The 23,271-nt window shown below is 37.0% G+C and overlaps 1 protein-coding gene across 1 annotated transcript in view; it reads left to right on the forward strand.

The window, feature by feature from the left end:
• STIM2 (stromal interaction molecule 2) overlaps positions 1-13,518 on the forward strand; it is a 28,844-nt gene extending 15,326 nt beyond the window's left edge. The window contains exons 3-11 of the mRNA XM_010172887.2: positions 3,807-3,918; positions 4,559-4,674; positions 5,883-6,060; positions 6,972-7,149; positions 7,734-7,901; positions 8,113-8,213; positions 8,495-8,733; positions 12,031-12,232; positions 13,038-13,518. Of these exons, the coding sequence (XP_010171189.1) occupies positions 3,807-3,918; positions 4,559-4,674; positions 5,883-6,060; positions 6,972-7,149; positions 7,734-7,901; positions 8,113-8,213; positions 8,495-8,733; positions 12,031-12,232; positions 13,038-13,518 (1,775 nt within the window). The remainder of the gene's footprint in view (positions 1-3,806; positions 3,919-4,558; positions 4,675-5,882; positions 6,061-6,971; positions 7,150-7,733; positions 7,902-8,112; positions 8,214-8,494; positions 8,734-12,030; positions 12,233-13,037) is intronic.
• Positions 13,519-23,271: the final 9,753 nt, after the last annotated feature.

Here is a 23,271-nt window from a genome sequence, read left to right on the forward strand (position 1 = left end):
AGGGCTTGGCTACGGATGAGTTACATAATGCTGCGTGCTGTCCCAGGCAGCACCAGTACAGTACTGCGGTCTGGCCCTTCTGCGTGAGAGGAGACAAGAGTTGTGATGTTAAACTGTTGAAAAGGTAGTTAGGGTCACTCCTCTTTGGCTTTTTCATGCTATTTAAAAATCTACTGGCGGCAGCATATTCCATGCTGATGTTGCTGCTGAAGGTCCTGCTAAAACCAAACTGACTTTTGAATCCTTGTGTGTGCTTGATACAGAACAATCTTTTGTTTTTCTGTGTTGTCTGGTCAGCCTGTTCTTAGCCTAATATATGGCTGTCATTCACTCCTTGCCATAAAATGCTCTTATCAAATGTAATTTGATTTCTGAAAGCAGTAGGAGGCCCATAGGAGTACTGAGGCTGACACTGTAATGTTGTTTTACTTCACGCCTCCCTGCCCTGAAGCACTGTGCTACATGATAAATTTAATGTGAAAAAGTGATGTAGCCTGATCTTCTAATCAGCTATTAACATGGGTTAGCAAGTAGCAACTTTCATACAGGGCTAGTTTGAAGCTACTTGTGCTATCCTTACCTTCAGACGTGTTGTTATAGCAGTTAAAAACACCAAACCAAACCAAAACCAATCATACATACAAAACCCCACCAAAAAAACCCACCCAGACTTATGATCTGAAATAGAACAGCTGATGCAAGTTTAGAGACTGAGTGCTGCAGTGGGTAGTAAACACTGTGGCTTTTACACCTGCCTGCCCAAGGCATGTTGCTGACATCCTCTCTCAAGATACCTATTTGTGAAAATAGGTGTGAGAGGGAAGGATGTGAGAGGGAAGGAAGTCCTTAACACTATATGCATTTAACGTACAATAATTTGTCAGTTGCTACTCTGCCGTCTTGGAGCACTATATTTGGGTGATTAAAATAAGGAAAAGTTACAACCTCAGCTAATTAGTAGGAGCTGGCACATTCTAATTGGCAGTGCTGATCAAGATGTATTTCAGCTGGCCTTGTGTGCCTTTGAGTACAGTTGGTGTGGATCTCTTGTTCTGTGTCATATTTCAGTAGGCTGTAACTGCTTCTACTGAAGAAAGGCCAGTTTGCTTCTCAGTGCTGTATGCTGTTGTAGAATAAACATATATGTTGGTCATAACGTCTTAGTGGAGACTAGTCAAATGATACTTCTTACCAATATATAGCACAGAGAAGATATCAACAAAAAGAAAGAGTCTAAATGTTTTCACTGATATAAATCAATCTCCCAGGGCTGCAATGTGGTGCTGTAGGAAAGGGAGGATGGTTTAGTTTAGGGTCTAGTTCCACCTGGAAAAGTTGAGGATTTGTGGGCACTGACATGATGCAGACTAATGCAGAATTAGCTTATTTAATAAAACTAAATTTCTCGTTAAATTTGTGCATGGACAGAGATTCAGATAGTGAAATCCCAGAATAAGAGTTGTATGTACTGATTATACTTCACTTAAATGGTGAGTGGTCATTTAAAAATACACAACATTTACCAGAAAGTAATTGATATTAACTTTTATGTAAACAGGTATCAATGTGAGAAGAATACAGAAAGTACAAGTTCCAGTTCTAGTTCGGGATAGACTTTGGTTGTTTCTTTACTAATGGTGATATCTGATACAATAATAGATAATGAACAGCAGAGTGTTTTTTCCTAAATATAACTGGTTTAGTTTGGGGAAATTTCCTTGATATTCTATGAAGGAAACATCACATCAGTCTAAGCAGTAGACCTGATGTGATTTGCTCTACTGTAAACAGCTTCAATATCTACCTCATTTCTTACATGATAATATGAATTATAAAAAAAAAGTACAAATTTATCTAAACTTTGACAGAATGACTTCAAAATACTTTTAGCAGTAGAAATGAAACTTCAGTGTTATTCCCTGCCCCTTCATTTATAAACTCAATGAATTGTGTGGCTTCTGAAACTGCATGTTCTGTACCACTAGTGATAAACTCTGTACTGTGTAGTAGCCATTTTAGGTGTTTGTTTTTTTTCTGATGTCACACCAAAACAATGCTTTTGCTTTGGATCAGTTTATGAACATATTTCTGAATGCAGTTAAAAGTTATATTTTTCTGGATCATCTTACCACCCTTTTGAGATTCTTAGAATGACTTGTAAATCTGAGCATTTATTATTCACAAAACAGTTGAGAATGTTTGCAATGTGAAAATGATCTGTTTACAAATAGAGGCCAGACATTTTGCACAAAAGCTTAGAGTAATATGACAAAACTGAGTCTGTTGCAAGATCAATACCTGGAAAACAGTCTGTGGCTCAAAAGCAGAGGAAGAAATGGGACAGCATGCTGGGAAGGAGGTGTAGCCATTCATATGGATAGAAAATAAGTGGTTTGTACATCGAGTTTATCTTTTAAAGCTCCTTACCTTTACCCCTCCAATTCTCTCCCTGATTCCCTGGGTGGGCAGGGGGGATGGTGCTGCGAGTGGCTGTGTCTTGTTTGGATGCCAACTAAGTTAAACTATAACAGTCCTTGAAATGTGTTCTGTCTCAGTTTATCTGGAATTAAAATCTGAACTGTTTAAGCTTATTTTTCAGCTATACTAGTGTAGACAAGAGGCCTGGAAGTCATTGTTTCCGTTTCAGTGTGAACTGAAATGTGAATTTGAACTCATAAAAGTTTCTGTTGCCTGCAGTTTACCTGTTGAGCTTTCAGGAGCTCTTTTTAAAGAATCATTATCAAAATTCACTGCTGAGAATGTGTCCTTGTGATAAGGTTTCTAAAGAAATCTCTGCCCAGCATTGTCACATGCAAATAGTTTTAGATAGATATGTTTTGGGTTTTTTTTAAAAAAAAGTTCATGCAAAGACATGTCTGTCCAGATGAAGGCTGTCACTTTTTCTTTCATGTGCAGACAAACTTTTGCAGACTTCATAAATTTCCGTTCAACTGTGTTAGCGTGAAGCTGTAAGCTGTAGCAGCTGGCCTGTAAGGGCCAGAAATGTGTGGTGGTTTTATTTATTTATTTATTTATTTATTTATTTAGTAAAATCTATGGGTAGTATTTCTTTATTTTCTTAGAGCATCTGTAGCTATGAAAGGTTACATAGACTGTTGCTGTTATCCAGGGAAATTGTTAATTATTATCTACGTATTTACACACTTTTCCTTGGTGGGAATATTCTTACATGTAATACAGGTATTTTGGGCATATTTGAGAGAGATTTAATTGTTTTCCTGCTAAATTTCTTCTGTCTTTCAGTATTTTCTTTCAGTCTCCTTTCTTCCTCTCTTGCCTGCTTCCATTTTGTGGTTAGTAGGCATGAGCCTCTATGAAGATTCCCATGAAAACAAGTTCTTAAGTCATCATCCTGGGAAAGATCTTGGTACATTGCCTTAAGTGGCTACAGCACCTGCTGACATCTGTTTAGTTCTACAAGGGTAGCAAGAACAAAAGGATTGAGGCTGAGATCAGTTTGAAGTAGATAGAAGTTGCAAGATGCTGTGCTGATTTAAACTAAAGCAAAGAACTAGATTATTCTGTGGAATTTTTAATAAAAGAACTGTTTCTATTGGTTCCATGCTTGTTTGTTTATAGTTTGCTTAAGCTTCCTCTGAGAACCATATAATGAAAAAGGCAAAATGCCAGAAACACCTTGGTGAACGTTAATGCTAATTTTTCTGCAATTGTATTTGGCTAAGCCTTCTTGCTCACTGTAACCTGCTTTTCTACTGTTTGTCTTCTGTGTCTTGCTATTGATTTTTACAAAAATTAAAGGTAATTAAACTGACTTTTTCTTCCAGTTCATAACTGGACTCAAGAGGACACTCTTCAGTGGCTGTCAGAATTTGTTGAACTGCCTCAATATGAAAAGAATTTTAGAGACAGCAATGTCAATGGAACAACACTTCCCAGGTGAGTGTTTCTTCTGGATTAGTTTCAAATAATTCCCTGTAGGTTACGTCTTTAGGTTCACACAGTTTCTCCCACATACAGACTAAAGTCAAAGTATTTGACCAAGATATGGTCAAATACAAGGAAAGAGAAGCATCTTTGCAGTTTTGAAGAGTTGGCTGCATTTTTTTCCTGCCAAAATATTTCAAAATATAAATGTTCCTTGCCACTCCTTTCATCTTAGTTTTCTTTCTTGCTGTTGAAGCTTTTATCAATGGTCACATAATTCTGTATGGTAGCAAACTTTTTTGAACAACTTCCAATTTATTGTACGGATATATATCAAAACTATCTGCAGAACCTCTTTTTTTGACAATAACTACTAAATTTGAGTATTGCATGTATTTCAGAGGGGTGGTGTCACAAGTCTGCAAATATACCATTACATTTCTCTAAAATAGAGAAATGATTTGATGTTCTTCCTTTGCCACACGCTGATATGCTTTTTTATAGCACTACTGTAATTGTATTGTATCTCTTCTCTAATTGCATAACTATAATCTATATAACTATGGGAAATGCTATTGATGTATTTCTTTCCATAGACTGGTTTTGAACATAGCTTGAGGAATAGGTAATGTTTTGTCTTATCGTTTAACAGGATAGCAGTAAATGAACATGCTTTCATGATCTCTCACTTGAAAATAATTGACCGGAGCCATAGGCAGAAGCTTCAACTTAAAGCCTTGGATGTTGTTTTATTTGGGCCTCTCACACGTTAGTAACTTCTTGGAGTTTTTTTCCTTATCTCTTATTTGTAAGAATTCAACAGAGAATTTTTTCAGTGACTTTTTTCAGGAGAGCTTATCTGTTTTGTGGATATACTGATGGATTACTTGGCATGCATTGTGGAACTGGGCAATGAATTAAAAGACATTCTCAAGATGCTGGGATCAGGACAGAGGTTCACTTTTGTCTGTAAGACTACATAGAAATTTTAGTATAACCCCACTTGACCGATGGATGTTGGTTTTTGTGTCACAAGAACTGTGCTCTAAATGTTTTTGACTGTTTAAATTACACTTGTAGCTAATGTTACATTCACTTCCCAATTAGGCTGGACAGTGTATGCTGGGATGCTGAAATGAGAACAAATCAATACCACTGTCTTTTGTGCAGACTCAAGTTTAAGTGCTGTTAAATTTAATACAGCAGTTCAACATTTGTCCCATTTTAGCATATGCAGACATTTCCTTATCACATCAACAGTGGTCTTCATGCTTACTTGTACACAGATACAGATCTGTTGTACTTTGCATGTCAGACATTCCTGAACTAGGAAGCTCTTCCAGAGCTTGGTGGTCAGTTTGGAGAGTAGTGAATGACTTTGTAAAAGTCAGGCCAGATCTGAGCTGGTCTCAGACCTGGCCTGACTGGTCTCAGCTGGCCTGACAGATCTGAGCTGGGGATTTTTAGGGAAAAGAAGCGCTTAGTGTGTTTGTGTTATACCTTTAATGTTAGCAGAAACTGTCTTTTAAAAGTTTGTTTTACAAAGGTGCAAGTGACTATAAGAGTTGTACTAACAAAGAAGTGTATGTGAATCTTGGGAAAATCCAGGTTTTGCTTTTAAAAACTGCTGCTATTAACTACTTATCCTTTTAATATCTACTTTATTTTGTACAAGTGCATTTTTAACTCAACCTAGGGTATTCCAGAGGGCGCAGACTGGGGAGAACTTAAACATAACTGAAGTTTCTACTGGCCTGATAAAGTGTAATTGAGGAAACTCTCTCTTAACTCATTTAAATAAAGATACAGGTGGAAAGATTGAGAGGTAGTTGTTGGAGATGGTTTGAGATAAGTGAACTGGAATTCTGTTTAGCATTAGGTTCTGTCACCTTCTAGGCTGTGGGGGAAAACCAAAAAAAGTCTGTAGTCTGTTTGTATCAATGAACTAGTTAATGATCATGTTATTCTCTGCACAGGTCCCCCTCACAACTGGATGAAGGATTTTATATTAACAGTTTCCATAGTTATTGGTTTTGGAGGCTGCTGGTTTGCATATACACAGAACAGAACCTCAAGAGAACATATCACAAAAATGATGAAGGACTTAGAAAGCCTCCAGACAGCAGAGCAAAGTCTTCTTGACTTGCAGGAAAGGTATAAAAACTAAAATAATTAATATTTAGTTGTCCTTTTGTTTTGAGGTTAAATACAAATACGGATCCTTTACAGTCATAAATTATTTACATTAAGCTGCCTTTGGATTTTGTTCCTTTTGCGTAGAAATTGTGATTTCAGTGACGATAGGTTTTTGGGTAGAAATTACTCCTGGATATTTTATCAAGCAATATGAACTAGGGGATGAAAGTAGAGAATAGAGGTTCAGTCTTTTTTACATAGGGATTTGGAACTCTGTACTGTTATTTTAATATAATTACAGTTTACTTTGGAGTACTTACATATATGGAAATGAGAACATTTTTCCTTTTTTTAAGCTCTTAAGATTGAAACAGACCTGGGCTAATTACTTTTGTTTGCTTATTTAGCAGTGTAAGAGTTGATAGTCTTCTCTGGTACACCTGTAGCTCAATTGTCTATAAAGATTTGTATTTTGATCTTATTACATCTTTAATGAAGGTTCACCTGAAAGTTTGCATATTTTGTGTGATGTGGACATCACACTGTGTGGTGCAGTTGCTGCTGATTCATGAAGCTTGCACAGTCTTTTATTATCACAGAATGGTTGAGGTTGGAAGGGATTTCTGGAGGTCATCTTGTCCAGCCCCACCTGCTCAAGCAGGATCATCTAGAACAGGTTGCCCAGGACCATATCCAGGCGACTTCTGAATATGTCCAAGGACGGAGACTCTACCCACCTTCCTGGGCAACCTGTGCCCAGTGCTTGGTCACCCTCATGGTGAAAATGTGTTTCCTGATGTTCAGATGGAACCTCTTGTGTTTTGGTTTGTGCCCATTGCCTCTTGCTGGACACATTTTCTTCTCCTGAGGACTACAACTTTTAACAAATATGTTGTGTATTTTCTCATATTTTTTGTTCAATTGTGAAGGCTTGAGAAGGCACAAGAAGAGAATAGAAATGTTGCTGTGGAAAAGCAAAATCTGGAGCGCAAAATGATGGATGAGATCAATGATGCAAAACGGGAAGCTCATCGCTTAAGGGAGTTGAGGGAGGGAGCTGAATGTGAGCTCAGCAGGCTCAAATATGCAGAGGAAGAGCTAGTACAGGTATCTGCAAACTGTTTATCATTTTAGTGTTGACTTTAAATTGGTCCTGGTTTTAATAGATGCTTAGGAGTGTTTAAAGCAGCATTTCTGTAATGCTAGTTTTGAATGGAAAAATTCTAAAAGCATTCAATGATTAACCATTATCTAGTAAATTAATCCTGAAATTATAAAAAAGATACATGCTTTGTTTATTAGTTTATCATAATGTTGTTGGATTCATGGAACAAAATATAGACAAAACTTTTTTCCTGTCTTGTTATCAGATGAGAGGTAGTAGCTTTGTCTCACTCTTCTGAGTAGCAATAGATTGAATTTATTGTACTAAATAAAATTACTGTCTTCCAAAAATGTTTAGGCTTCAAGTTAGGGATTATATATCATAGGAAAAAAAAATCTGAGTGGAAATTCATATGTTATATTTCAGAAATGCCTGATCTGCCTTCCTGACAGCAATTGGCACACACCAAAGCTCTGTAAAGCCTTAGTATGTTGCTGTGGGGTATAAAGCTGCTTATATTTCACTTTCTTCTGCTGACCATTCTCTGATGCTCTTGGTGACACTTTTATTTCTTTTTGATTGCTAGGTTCGCATGGCTTTAAAAAAGGCTGAGAAGGAGTTTGAGCTGAGAAGTAGTTGGTCTGTTCCTGAAGCTTTGCAGAAGTGGCTTCAGTTAACACATGAAGTTGAAGTACAGTATTACAATATCAAAAGACAGCATGCAGAAATGCAATTAGCAATTGCCAAAGATGAGGTATGAACTCTTACTCTTCAACTACTTAAAGACTTCTCTGATCTGTTGCTAGATATATAAAATAGGAAATACAAATTATTCAGATAAGCATTTGGATAGTTTTTTCTCCTCCGAGTTTTGTTTGCTACCTGGCAATATTGCTGATGTTTTGTCAACTGTGTTAAGTCTATAACTCCTAGTTTTATGCATTTCATTTTATCTTGATTTTTAGGCAGAAAAGATAAAAAAGAAGAGAAGCACTGTATTTGGAACATTACATGTTGCACACAGCTCCTCCCTGGATGAAGTGGACCATAAAATCCTTGAAGCAAAGTAAGAATATTACCAGGATGCATATTCTTTTTCTGATTATTTATTCCTGGAACAATGGAATTTTTTGACAGTTATGGAATTTAGTGTCTTAGTGTTTTTCCACTTTGAAGTAGTTTAAAATATATTAATGTCTTTGTAGTTTTGCACTGTTTAAAAGATATTAAAGTGTGAATATTTGGACAGTCCTAATGGATCTTCTGGTATGCTGGAATGACTGCACTTGTGTTGCTTTGCTTTATCATTAAGGACAGTGTATGTAATTTTAATGTGCTTTTCTTCAGGAAAGCACTCTCTGAGTTGACGACATGCTTACGAGAACGTCTTTATCGATGGCAACAGATTGAGAAGATTTGTGGTTTTCAAATAGCACACAATTCTGGGCTACCAAGCTTGACCTCCTCTCTCTACTCTGATCACAGCTGGGTAGTTATGCCTCGAGTTTCCATTCCTCCTTACCCAATTGCAGGAGGAGTTGATGACTTAGATGAAGATACTCCTCCAATAATTTCACAGTTTCATGGTAAGTGGTAAACTCAGTAAAAAGAAAGGGGAAGAGTTGTGGAGGCATAGGATTTTAAAGTCAGGTGGGAGAAGAGTGCTGAAATCAAACAGGTTTGATTGGATCAAAGTCAAAAGGACAAAAATTCTATCTAGCATTTTAGATGCAACTTTTGGGGCTTGCATAAACTGAAAACTGAGTTTTGCAATAAAGATAACATGAAGAAAAAGCCTTTATTCTATTTCAGTGGAGGAGTGGAGCACAAATCCAGCTAAGGTTTTGAAAGTCTGCTTATCATGCTTGGATTGCCATTTAGACAAAAATTTATAATGAGTAAAGCTGAATTTCTGGTAGCACATTTATTCTTTCGGATGGAAGGGGTGGAGTTTGTCCAGAGTCCCTTGAGCTACTAGGAAAATCACACCCTTTGAGAGGCCACATGCTGCAGAGCTTTCCAGACATTCTTTAATGGCTGGAACAAAATCCTGTTGTTGTCCAAGGGAAGCTTTCAGGCAGAATGTTTGTGTTTGGATACAGTGGGTTGTTTGAGTGTGAGGCAGAGACGCCAAGTACTGGAGGGAGGGAAATCCAGCTTTGGTTAAACTATGATCAAACTGTGTACACTGGGGATTCAGACCACCCTTGTATCTTGAGTCATTACATCAATACAAGAGCCTGTTTCATGGAAGTTGTGATTAACTGGACTCTAGAGGCAAATCAAAAAGATGAGGTCCCATGTAGCTCTTCAAACAAGCAATATCAAGCTGAGGAATGAGTAGGGAAGAAAACTTTCATATGTGTGCATTTTTCTTCCAGGGCTGGGATTCTCAGAAGAATTTAGAACTGTATTTTAAAATAGCATAAGGAGAATGGTCACCAGTTTGCTGGCTTCATTTAGTGTGCCTTGGGCACACATATTTCTTCTGGATATACCAGCTTTTTTTCTACATGCCACATTAGAGAAGTTCATTAATCCCCTTGCAACACTACTTACTGCAAGTTCTGATCACTTTTAAAGAATGCTGTCTCTCTAGTTGTCTTCACTGTGAAAGCTTTGATTTAAACCTTAGCAATACATTTCTTGGATGGCCCAGTAAAATATGGATGCCTAGAGTTTAACTTCCAAGTCTGTATGATGAAACCTGTGGTCTGATTAAAAAACTAAGAGCTCCATTTATTATCATCACTTTTCAGATGGTCTAAAATGACAAATCACTTAGATATGTATATAAGACTTCAGAATTGTGATTTTGTTTGTTTTTTTTTTTTTTTTTTTAAGTCACTCTTCTTGTTCAGGTCTTGCATAGATGTGAAACCAGAGAGTAAAATGCAGTTAGTTCAGAGGAACTATGATTAGAGAAGGACTGTATAGTTTGTAAGAGCACACTTAATTGAAACTTTACTGTATGCTTTAGGAATTATGGGGGTTTTTTGTCATTAAAGTTCAGTTCATTTGGAAGTATTTAGCTAGTGGATGTTGTGTGCATTGTGCAGACAGGTCAGTTAGGAGAAAGACTGTTTCAGTCTCTGGACCTAAACTGAACTGTCTGGGCTGTTACCTTGACTCAGAACACTTTGATCTCTTAGGATTGGCAAAATTTGAAGTCTGACAGACAGGCTGCTTTGTGCTGCAGCAATTGCGAGGATGGGCTGAAACAGCGTGAAGTGATAGATCTGTTTAATTGGTTCTGAGCTGAAGAATAAAAGGGGATAAATAAAAAAAAATAGATGTATGAGACTGGAACAAAATTATTACAGGAAGGTGATAGAGAAACTTCTACTTTTCCATTGACTGATTAGGATTCAACTGATTCCTTGATTTAATGACTTTTAATTTGTACCAGAAAATTTTAGATGTTAAGTTATCCTAGCTGAATCTTTCATAGTCCCGTACCTGTAAGGAACAAAAATGCTTGTAACTTCTCTCAAAATTCACTGATAGTGCAGTCTTTTTTACACCAGCGATAGGGTGGCATCTGATTTACCTGGACACATACTACAAATTTTGTAAAGACATTCTTGTTCTCATCTTAGTTAACTTTTTTTTTTAGGAATATTTTTGTAATGTAAGCTTATTTTTGAGCTGCCAACACCTGCTTTTCAGGTCAGTAGGGAGTTCATCAAAAGTAAAATCAAAGGTATGAGTTACATGACAGCTGTCATGTTAGCAACATGTAAGCCTTTATTTTCTGCTCAGCCCAGCAGGAAACAAAGTCTAAGTGTTGGTGAAGGCGCAGCTACTTGCTGTTTTGTGGAAGTTGTGATTTCCTGCACTAAAAGCAGAATGCAACTCAACCTTTTCTGAGATTCCAGGAAGGGAAACTGTAGTTTACCTGATGCTAAACTGTCATCTCAAAAAATAAAATGCATTTTGTCAGACTAGACATCCTTGTCTACAAAAATAATTGAATTGTTTTTAGTGTGTTGTGTTTGGTAAACATTTTGAACATCAATAAGGGTATGGTCTGTCTTACCTAAGCAGTGATGCATTCTGTGGGAAAGTTTGAGGAAGGGTATGAGGAATCCTGAGGCTCATAACACCTAGCCTGAAAACAGGTCTGGAGATTTATTTCCATGGAAGTATTGCTGCCTAATCATCTCATCTTTTGAAGGACGAATTGGATTAGGAACGTTGTAGTTTGTTGCTTCATGTTAGATACTTTCCTGGTCAGGTCTTGTGTTGCCATCTCCACCCATTATTAGTATTTTTGTTTACAGAAGTTCATAGTTAACCTGACAAAAGAAAGTGTTATCAAATAGGAAATTCTTGAGCTTAGAGTGAGGTTGAATTATATATTTTCTGTCATGTTATATAAATGAAATTGGTCTTTCATGTCTAACATAACTTTCAACTGATACAGTGCATTTCAGTTGGCTGTTTGGTTAGGTACACCTACATTGCAAAACTTTTACATATTCTTTCAAGCTCCAAATCACCACACAAGTAAAATACAGGATATTGTGTAACATACTAATTTCAACACTGCTATTTTTAGTTTATAAAAGGCTCGGGCGTTTCAGTAGAATCTTTCTCTTTGTTCTCAAGAGAGCATAGTGAGCCAGAGCTTTGTTGCACGTGGTCGGAGTAATATTTGGCAGGCACAAAACTGCTGCAGTTGCATCTTGGTTAGTTGCTTCATCTAACTGTAGAATGTGTAAGGTGATGCCAGTCTTTCTTCCCTCTAAACAGTCAAGCAATGTCAAGGTTGTTCAGAATCATTGTGGCTGAAGCAGATACCTGCTATTTAGTCTTCAGAGTAGATACTGTTAACATCAATGTCACTTGGAGGGTTTTGGTTTGCTTTTTCTTTGCCTCAGGGTCCATTGTAAAACCTCCCAGCACACTGGCAAGAAGCAGTAGCTTGTGTCGATCAAGACGCAATGTTGTGCCATCATCTCCACAGTCTCAGCATGCTTTGCACTCCCCTGACCCTGACATCCTTTCTGTGTCGAGCTGCCCAGCTCTTTATCGAACTGAAGAGGAGGAGGAAGCCATTTACTTCTCTGCTGATAAACAATGGTACGGAGATTAGCAAAGAACACTTGGAACTCTGATAGGATTATTTGAGACTAACAGTTTAAAATTAGAAGTTGAACCAATCTAAAAGTTAACTTAATCTGTAGGGTGGTATAAATTAATGTAGTCCACATGGAACAGAGAGAGTTTTTGTCTGGTATGTGTATGTAAATAGCTAGCATGTCATATACAGTTAAGTAATGTTACAATCCAGGGTGCGCTGAACTAACCCTGATTCTCCATTACAATATGTTACTGGCTTTTACATCTGAAACTAGGATCAAAAGCAATGTCAGCTACTGGGCGAAGAGAAGATGGATGGTAACACAATTCTTACAGCATGTTGAGCGTGTACCTACTCTTGTTACATGGCCTCATAGGAAAAGGTTAAATTCCTTTTGGAAGGAGCAAATGAGCTTGTTGAAAGGTAGGGACACTTGTCCTGAAGAAACTTTTTGTATATGATAGGCTTAAATCTCCTTCTTTCATTTCATAACTTTTCTGACTTCATATGCCAGGAAGTTTTTGTTCTTTGAAGTGAGATACAAATGACTGATTCTGGGCAGATGCTGCTGCCCACAAAAAAAAGATTGCACAAATTAATTATCTTAAATTTAGATAATAAAATGATGTAATGCAAGTTTTAAGTTAACATGTTTAACTTAATGTTTCCATTAATTAACTACTACGGAAAAGTGTGGGTGGTGCTTTTAGATTAACATTATTGATTCTAACTTAATTTCCTTTTTAACTGCATGAAGGAAATAGTAGTTTCATTATGTTTTCTCCTCTCTTTGCTCTGACTCAGGGAAGTACAGGAAACAGGTTCAGAATGCGACTCCTTAAATTCATCTACTGGAAGGAAGCAGTCTCCTCCAGCAAGTCTTGAGATGTACCACACACTTTCTCCTCAGAAAGTATCCCCGGAAGAATTCTCACTGGAGGAATCGTCTACGGGAGACTCCTCTTCTCTAACTGCAGATATTTCTAGGGGTTCTCCTGACTGTGTAGGCATGGCAGAAACTAAAAGCATGATCTTTAGTCCTGCAAGCAAAGTTTATAATGGAATCCTGGAGAAGTCCTGCAGCATGAACCAGCTTTCAACTGGGATCCCATTTCCAAAGCCTCGGCACACCTCATGTTCTTCGGCCAGCAGTGATAGTAAACCCTACCATGAAGCTGCTTCTGTCCCTAGGATAAGTAGCATCCCACAGGACCTGTACCAAAATGGTGAAAAAAACAAAAAGCCATCGAAAATTAAAAGCCTCTTTAAGAAGAAGTGTAAGTGAGGTGGGCAGAAGAAACCTAGAGTAATGTTATAAGAACTCTATTTTTTAAATCTTTAGGAATGTAATTCCATTTGAGCATTCCAGACTGGGTGCCCTGATGGAATGCTCTGTAGGTCAACTATATTTAACTGACTGTACCGTCAAAGGTCATGCCAGCTGTCAATGAGAAATCATTAAAAAGTTCAGACAGTTTACATTAATTTCTGCCTATTTATTTCCTTTTTTTAGTTTGTCTTTTTTAGTGGTTGGTTTTTTGTTTCGTTTTTTTGTTTATGCATAAACCATTTTTAAGCCACTTTGGACTTCTAAGCTTTAATAGACTAGTAAGCCTTTCTGGGCTTGCCAAAGTTTCTTGTTTACTGGAGCATCTTCCTATCTTTCCATAGAGCTAGGACATTTATCTTCTGGACTTTAAGAAAAATAAAAGAAGTAGAACTAATTGAATTGCACTACTGTTTTACAGACTGGAAAAGTCTCTCTGCAAGTGAAACCGAAAGACTCGTATTTGACTGAGAAGATGAATCTTTTCACTTTTAGATCTTTTGGGGTTTTTAAGTAGAACTTAGGATTTCTAATTGACTTGATTTCTGGAAATGGAAATGCCATGCTTTTATTATGGGAAGCTTTGTTAGATGCATTTACTATTAGAATGGTTCAAGTCCTGCTGTAACGATCATGTTTTTCCCAGGACTTTCACTGTGATTTTACTTCACTGCAGGCTGTGTGACAAAAGTAATTTAACAAGAGAAGAGGCTCTTGATTCCTTATGCAAGTGATGGATATGAAACTTGACTGAGAACTGAAAATATTCACCCTCTTAAAATGAGGAGGGGGAATAGTAGCTTTTGTTTACAGACTGACAGACAATGGACATTTGGTTTGTGGAAACTTGTACTGTGGTAAAGATAATAAATTGGAAACATTATTGTGCTTGGGAATGTTCCAATTTTAGCTGATGCTTGTTTCAGACATTTTTCAGAGGTCCTGTTAATTGAAAGTTGTTGTAGGCTACATTGCTTATGCTTACTGCTATGTATAAGTTATTATATTTTTTGGATTAGCTATTAATGTCTTAATGTCCTCCTTTTGTAAGATTTCATACACTTTATTTTTGTATAGTTTGAAGATTTAGCTGTTCAGACATGTCTGAAGTAAATGGTATAATTTTATAATGCATACTGTTATACTAACTCATAATTTTAGATATAAAGATAGATATAAAGTTGAGACTCCACATGCTTCAGATAAAAGCAATTTTTATGTCAAGCTTTTATAGAGAGAGGTGAAATTACTACAAGGTAACAAGGAAGCCTTAGGGCAACAGTAGCTTGTTGTTCAAAAACATCTTTTTACTTTTTTTAAACAGTTGGAGACAACAAACATACTGCTTGAGCAACAGTGCCTTTTATTCAGTTTGTCTGAAAGTATTAATACTGAGCAGGAATTTCTTTTGAGATACATTCCAGAGAAATGCTTCCTGCTCTAGTGAATGCAAGCAATTTACCCAATGATGACTAAATAGTTTCAGCTCTTCCATAGGGGTATTTTAGTTGCCTTGGTAACAGGTGCCATTGCCAGGAACCTGTGATTAGGGGCTCACTCCTTGCCAATACGTACATGCTGTACTGTATGAAAGAATCAATTCACTGACTGCCTAAATTTTTTTTTCTAGTAAAGAGCCTTCAAAACCTGTAACTAATTGAAATCAAGTAATATGTTTTTTTTCTGTCACTTTATATTTAGGTTCCACTGTAGATAACTGATGTGTTAGTTCTGTCCTCAAGAAGTGGTGGTGATGTTAACAGGAGCATTTCCTGTGGGTAGTGAAACGGTTAGAAGAGAAGGGTTAGAAAACAGGATGGAGACCCTACTTGTGCAAGTACCTTGAAAGTCATAGTACATTGATTAACTCCCTGAGAGAACAGAAGGAATCCAGAGTTTTACTGTCTCACAAAGAATGATTGTGTGTCATCTACACAGAAAAGCATGGCAGGAATCAACTGTTTGGTAAAATTTAGAGAAGAGAAAAAGTGGTGGAACAGAAAATAATGTGAACGTGATATTGTTCTGTGATTCTCTGAATCGTGCAGCTATAGCTGTGAAATGAGTCCCCACAAGGTAACAATGGTCTCCTTGAAAAAAGATTGTACACTCTGTACATGGTAGACAAAAAAAGCAGTGATGCAAAAAGACTTGTGCCAGAGAACCACCTCAATGCTGAGCTTTCAGATTTGTAGTTAAAAGCCTGACGATGTACTTGAACATGTACAAAGGGGAAAAACACATAAAAGTAGGGAACTTTTATTTCGCTTCCCAAACAGCATGAGAAGACTACTACCAGAAAAATGTTCAATTTTGATCTCTGCACTTGAGAAGGCTATAGCAATAATTGAGTTTAAAGTATGATCTGGGTTGGGATAGTAGATATTGCAGTGTGAGGTTTGAGGAATTCTGTCACTATCATTACCAAAGAAGACAAAGCTGCATTTTAATACTAGAGAGTAAATACACATAGGGAAAAATATCTGGTACTGAGGAGTGGAAGTATAGCACTTCTTAACCCTGACATCAAAGTCAGGCAAGCTCAAATACTGAGAAGCCAAGACAGACAAATTCAGTTTTCTGTAGTAACTATAACTAAAAATTGAAATAGAGATGTTCTTCATTGGCTGTGAGTTCTTTAAATATTAAATATCTTTTTATAATACACAATTTAGCTGTCTTCTGGGAAAATGTTGTGGCATTGTACAAACGAATCAGATGAGATTATCATAGTGATAGATTTTGGCTTCCAAATAGCAAACCTTTGGAGCACAGACTGCTCTTAACACTCAGTTTATCAACAGCTGTCCTGTAACTTTATAGCTGCTACTTAATAAATACTATGGAACTAAAAGTTTAGATTAATATGATCAGAAGTGGTGAGTATTGTATGTTGGAACACAAACTGTAATTTTAAGTTCATAAGTTGTGAGGTATTTTAAAAATTATTCTAATAGATCCCTTGCACAGTTCCCCACCTAAATTTGTCCACAATCTAAATGACTCACGTTGCTTCTACTGTGGCCACTGTAGAAATAGTCATCTTGAAACTGTTAGCATCCTTTTGCTAAGGTACCTCAAGAGTAATGACTTTTAAGGTAGATCCTTGTTGTCAAACATCAAATCCAGTCTTAATGTTGAAGTACCTGGCATATGTCAACATCTGAGAAGTGAGTCAGTATGCTTTAAAAGGTCCTCCATTTTTCCTCTGTTTGCTTAATGGTGTAACTTGAACTGGCTGACAGTGAGTCCAGCCAGCATTCCAACTGCTAGAATTTCTCTAAGACATGTCAGTCATTCAAAACAATCATCTAATGTCATCATCCTTAAATGACTGAGGACTTCCTAAGCTCTAAGCTCAGAATGGTTGTGATCGGACTATTTTTTTTTTTTGAGCTTTTACAGTTGAAATCCATGTTCTTCTTGAAATTCTGCAGTGTTTTTTCAGAAGATGAGGATCTTTGCATTCTTAAACATTTTTATTAGAGTCCTTTGTCAGGAAAGTGGCCCCTTTGTGGAAACTGCCTAAATGGCTTCTCCCTGAAGAGATTACCATTTAAGTCTTTTACCTGTAAAAGGATGAAGTGTTAAGAGTGTGGTTCTATATAAAAAAGAAAAAACCCTCAATTCTTCTAAAACTGAACAGACCCATACATTTCCACAATTCGTACTAAAAATTTGTGACACTTCTTTGCTAACAGTGTAAAAATTTTAGGAAAGGCTTTTCTGGTTGCCACGAGGAGTACTTTTGACCATCTTATGGTGGACTTTGAAATTAAAACAGTTTATTCTTTTTCCCTGTGCAGTGATGGAATTTAAAATTGCTCATTGGCAGTTACAGGCATATGTCAGCTTTTCTTGCCCTGCTTCACTGGTACCTAAGTAGCAGATTACCCTCTGTTTTCTGATGGACAGTTTGGTGAAAGAGGGAAGATTCTCTATCATAGTCAAGGTAATAATGTTATAGTAAGAATACAATTCCTCATTTGGAAGCCTGGAAGATAGGGAAGCCAAGAATACTTGACTTCAGTTTTCTTATGATGTTTATGGATGCCAGCTTGAATTAGGCATTAACTTACAACTGATTGAAAGCCTAAAAAGAGAAAATTTAATTAGAAATTAAAGCTTTCCAGATTTTGCCCTTTTGCTTCCTAATATATGGGATAATAGCATGCACAGGAGAGAGATGAGCTCTAATTAGCATTTCTCATACCACAAGCTTTTGCAGCTTCAGGATAGTTTCATTCCATTTCAAAGATACATAGTTGGAGAGGGATTACTACCTTAAATTTATAATGTATGCAAAGAAGCATTTATTTTTCATTTACTTACAGGCAGGGGAGAAGAATGTAAATAAACAGAATGCTTAACTTGGGGGTGGGGGGGGGGGGGGGGGAATTAAAGCCAAATAGAGGAATTACTGGTTCTTGGACCTCTTTACTATGTGCTTATCTCCTTGTACAATATGTTAAGTGGGTTAACGTGGTTTTCTAATCTGTTCCAGTTGCACTGACTAAAGTGATGGATTACTATCTCATGTTTGAAACGCTGCTTGCTCAGAATTACTCTAGGCATTTTAATCCTGGATGTTGCATCTTCATTGAATAATGGTTAAGTCTACTAAGGCTGTTTGATTCCAAGTGCTGGCAAACTTTCCTACTAGTGGCTTAAACACTTATGTTGGTGTAACCAATAACCAAAAAAGGCTTTTGACAGTAGAGTCTGACTGCCTGACAGCATGTAAATGTTTAGGTAACCATTCTTTGGGGCTTCAGTAGCAGTTCAACACTGTTGTACACGTTTTCAACAGATAGCTTTCCCTTCCAGCCCTGTAGAGATGGTGCTGATCTGAAGCTCCACTTGGTCCTCTCTAGCATAAACAGAATGCACAGATTCATGCAAATTGTAACAATATTAACCTTTAAACTGTTATTCCCAGTTGCTCTTGCATCTGATATTACTTAAACAAGATGGCAGTACTTATCAGTCCACTTCAGCCCTTCAGAAATAAAACAGATTTGTGTTACTTTTTTTTCTCTACAAGTTTGAATCCCAAGTTTACCAAATTGCTTGCATGTTCTGTGTATTTAGTGCTTCTCTGAAATGCAAGTGAGAAAGCTGTTCTCTGCTTAAATGCTAAGAAAAACACATTTCAACAGGGTAAGAAGAAATTCCTCTTGCTCATTGCAGAGGATGAAAAAGAGTTCAGAGGTATTTCATCTGCTCCTAAGTCAGAAGACTTGCAACAAATATAAGTTGTAAGCATTGTATAATGCTTACAACTTATATTGCTGGAGATGAGAGGTACATTCAGTCTCAAAGCTGTCAGTAACTCTTTATCCAAGAAAAAAAAAGCAACCTTTCTTCTTTAGATGTACTCTGCAGGGCATTAGCTTAATATTTTTGTTCTGGCTTTGACCCCGCATTAAATTTGGTAGTTACAGCACTAACTTGTGTGATTGCCAGACCTTGGAGCAGTTTCAGATAATGATTTCAGTAGCGTGTCTTAAAGTCAGTGTTGGTTTAATATGTACTAAAGGCATCAGAATCAAGACTTTCTCCTTTACATTCCTTTTATTTTAATTCAACTCAGTTCTTTGTGATCCCTCTACTATTACAAAAATAAAAGGTACTGATAATTGATTGATGTTCATGTTTAGAATACAGTGTTTTTTTCACCTGAGAATTACTAATACATAAGTGGTAGATATTTGCTTTTTAAAGACTAGATCATGGTTGGATATTGTTGCAAAAACACTGTTGTACTTCAGTTGAACTAGGTACAGCATTGACTGGTGCAATTTGTGTATGGGTGGTAAAGTTATCCTTCTAAATTCTCTTTTGTTTTTTTATTTGTATCTTAACTTGATGCTGCACAATTATTTTCAGACTTGAATTCATTTAAATTTAAGGACACAGTCAGTCTTCAGCACACAGTCAGTCTTCAGTTGTCAGCCATCAGTCCATTCTTACTGAAATGAATTAAAATCTTTGTACTAGCTTGTTAGGTGGTAGAATGGAAGTCTTTGAGAAGAAGGCAGAGAACTTCTGAAGGGAACCAGGTAACCTGTGTTCCTTATCAGCTTTCAAATCCATCTCCCAGTAAGATCGAGTCTCCCCAGGGGAATGTAGATGTACTTACTGCTTGGAACTTTGTAGTTAATTATATTTGGCTATCTAATTCTAATAACTTGCATGTTTGCTGTGCTTGCTTGCTTTTCAATAGCTGACAAAAGCTATAGGAGATCTTGGGGGTTTGTTTGAAAAAAATTACTGTTTAAAAAAACCAAAAAACAACTGGTAAGGGAAATGTCAGGCTATGAACTGACTGGAACCAACAAAGATCCCAGCTTTTTGTCTACAAGAATTGTTTAAATAGTTCTTAATGAAGTGAATTGGGTAGCATGTGTATTTTCACATTGCTCTCCTCCAAGCAACAAAAATAATTAAAATACCCTACATTTCAGCAAGGCTATTTGGGAGATGTCTCGCCCTGTTTTTATTTTTAATTTAAATAACATTGAGTTGTAGTAAGTGTTCAGCATATTAATGCCTGACTTAAAGATTAGCAAAATTTTAATGACTTGCATTGTTTTAATTGCAGCTTTATAAAAATGTAGATATTTGCATAAAGCCTGTCATTGGATCTAGGTGTATTTCAGTGACATAGCAAGAAGAGGAAAGACAAGTAAATATGTGCACAAGTTAAATCTTTCTTAAGACGGTTTACTGTTCTGGGAAGAGATGTTGTCCTCCATGCAGATTCTGCTCTTCCTCTGTTTGCCTTTAGCTTCTGTTTGTTTTCATTAGTTGAACTAAAATAAGAAACAAAGCCCTCAGACTGACTAGTTTCTGTCTCTCTAATATATACACACTGTACTTGCTTTTGACCTCATCTACTGCATGTTGTTAATGCTGTACACAAATGCAGTTGGAGTATTTCTTTGGTGTTGTACAGCATGATGCATTTCATTCCCCTTTCTAGTTTACCTCCCATTTGCTATATATTGCTTTACAACTGGAAAAACCTGAGTTTTTGGGAATTGAGTCTGTTTGCATATAATTTTTTTTATTTTATTTTATTTTTCCCCTGTGAGTCTTATGAGAAATGTCCTGCTTGGAGAGTCTCAGACAGTATTTTCCTGTGTTTATTCATGTTACTTTTCTTTATTTTATAAGTGGATATTGATTTCTGATGTGTTGTTACACTTAATGTTGAATAAATTTGACTTCCATTTTGAAAAGTAAAACTGTGTTAGTGGAAATGTTATGTAATGTTTATTCGTCTTAGACTGTTCCCAGGGTATATAAACTTTGCTTATTTATTTATTTATTTTTTAAACTTGAGATGAATTTTCTTTGTTCTGCTTAGGATTCTGGCTAATATTTCTTTGCTTCATGCTATTATTAAAGCTTGACAGCAATATTACTGGGAAGGGAAATGTGGAGACAGTTTTGTTTGGCAGCTAGAATGCTACAGTTAGGCTTGGAAATCCTGAGTCTTACTGCTTTTGCTTGAAAAAACCTTTCTGAGTTTAAATTGCTTCATATTTTGAAGATCTGAGATTTTGTGTTTTTACTTCCAAACAAGGTGAAAAGCCTTTCTAAGTGACTGTTGGAATAATGCATTGCCTTGTGATTTTGAGCATGAGGATTAGTTTGAGAACATGTGGCTCTCTACCAAAAAGAAAAAAAAAAAAAAAATTCTTGCTGTTGTTTAATATTCTTTTTAACTTGTGGTAACTCTGAAGGGAGAAGGGAGAAACGCTATCTACGCATCAAGATTAGATTTTTAAAAGTTGCTTCTCTTGTAACCAAAAGCCCCACCTAATGCAGAGGGGACAAGATTGCAATGAGATAAATGAGTGGGTGACAATACAGGTGTGGACCACGGGATCAATGTGAACTGTGTTTAGAAAACTTAAGAATGCCAAATAAACTAGTTACTTCTTCCTCGATACAAATAGTATATTGGTAATTGGATCTGTATATGAATTATTTTCAGTTGTAGTTGTTTAATACAGCCCTCTTCAGAAGCAATAACTTGATGTTTGTTGGCCACTGGTTTCACTTCAGCTTGTCCTTAGTGATTAAAGAGCGTTGACTGTTTATCAATGGCAAAAGCGCATAGGCTGGCAAAGCCTAAATCAGCTTTGCATCTTCAGAGAGCTAAATACCTTTCTGTTGGGGACCTACTATTAATTTCTCATGCAAATTTTGATTGAGCTATTATATCATAGTTTATAAGAAATGTCTTATTTTACTGCAAGATTTGGCACTCAAGCAAGTGGAACACAGAGCATTCTAATCCCATGAGATATTACTGAGCTTTGGTTAAATAACAGCTTCAGCAAGCTGATATTCAGTCACTGAAGTCAGCTTGGAGGTTTTTGTTTTGTTTTGTTTTCCCCTAAATTAACTGCTTTTTATTACTATTGAATTAAAGTACATTTCCTTACCCTGCCAAATTTGAGCTTTTAAACTGACAGTTTTACCAAGTCCACTGAATGATGGCATTGCTTGTGAAATTCTATAGCATCCTTGTTGCCCTTGGTGAGACGGAGAAAGTGGAATAGGGTTGAAATGGGACAGCTAATTGCTTGTAAGGTTCTTTGGGAATTAAGCTCTTCCTAGGGATAGAGTGCTCCTGGCTAATGCGGTTCTGGGTCAATTTCATAAAAGTCTCCCATACAACCTGTTCTTTTTGAGTGCCTTATAAGGATGTGCTAAGTGCCTGCTAATGTAGCTGTACAGCAGAAAATATTTCTTTATTCGAGGAATTTATCTGTATTTGAAGTATAGTTTAGCTGTTTCCTATCAACTTGATGCTGCAGTACCTCTCTTCTTCGATCCTGTTTCTCTTCTACTTCTGTACTTAAAATTACTCATGAATCTGAAATAAAATTATAGTTAAGTTCTGAAGGCCAGGGTTTGTCTGTATTCTAAGAGGTCTTATCTTTCAGCTAGTGGCTGGAAAGTAGTAGTATTCTGGAAGTAATTTCTGAACCTCATGCTAGATTTCCATTTGTTCTACTTAGCATCTTATAAAGCTATTAATTCTCCAGTTTTTCTCATTGGTTTTGTACAGGGGAGGCTTAGCAATAGGAGAATATTCCAGAAATCGTAAGTCACAATTACAGGGTCACAAAATTGGTAAAGGGTTTAGAGGAGAAACCATATGATGAGAGGCTGAAGTCGCTTGATTTGTTCAGCCTGGAGAAGAGGAGACTGAGAGGAGACCTCATTGCAATCTATAACTTCCTCACAAGGGGATGAGAAGGGGCAGTGCTGATCTCTTCTCTCTGGTGACCAGAGGAAATGGCAGGAAGATGTGCCAGGGGAGGTTTAGGTTGGACATTAGGAAAAGGTTCTTTACCCAGAGGGTGGTGGAGCACTGGAAAACGCTCTCCAGGGAGGTGGTCATGGCACCAAGCCTGACAATATTCAAGAATCACTTGGACAACACCCTCAGACACATGGTCTGAATCTTGGGATTGTCCTGTGCTAGGACGAGAGTTGGACTTGATGATCCTTGTGGGTCCGTTCCGACTCACGACATTCTATGAGTCTGCAGCAAGTGGGTGAAGGGACCTGAATACATGTGTGAGTGAAGAAAGGGTCTGGGGGCACAGGAGAAAGAGTATTTGTGTGTACTCTGAAATGCAGGAGTCTGGAGGGTTAATTGGAAAGATGAGGTGTATATCATAGAAT

Source organism: Antrostomus carolinensis, unplaced genomic scaffold, assembly GCF_000700745.2.
Source record: "Antrostomus carolinensis isolate BGI_N321 unplaced genomic scaffold, ASM70074v2 scaffold42667, whole genome shotgun sequence".
NCBI classification, from domain to species: domain Eukaryota; kingdom Metazoa; phylum Chordata; class Aves; order Caprimulgiformes; family Caprimulgidae; genus Antrostomus; species Antrostomus carolinensis.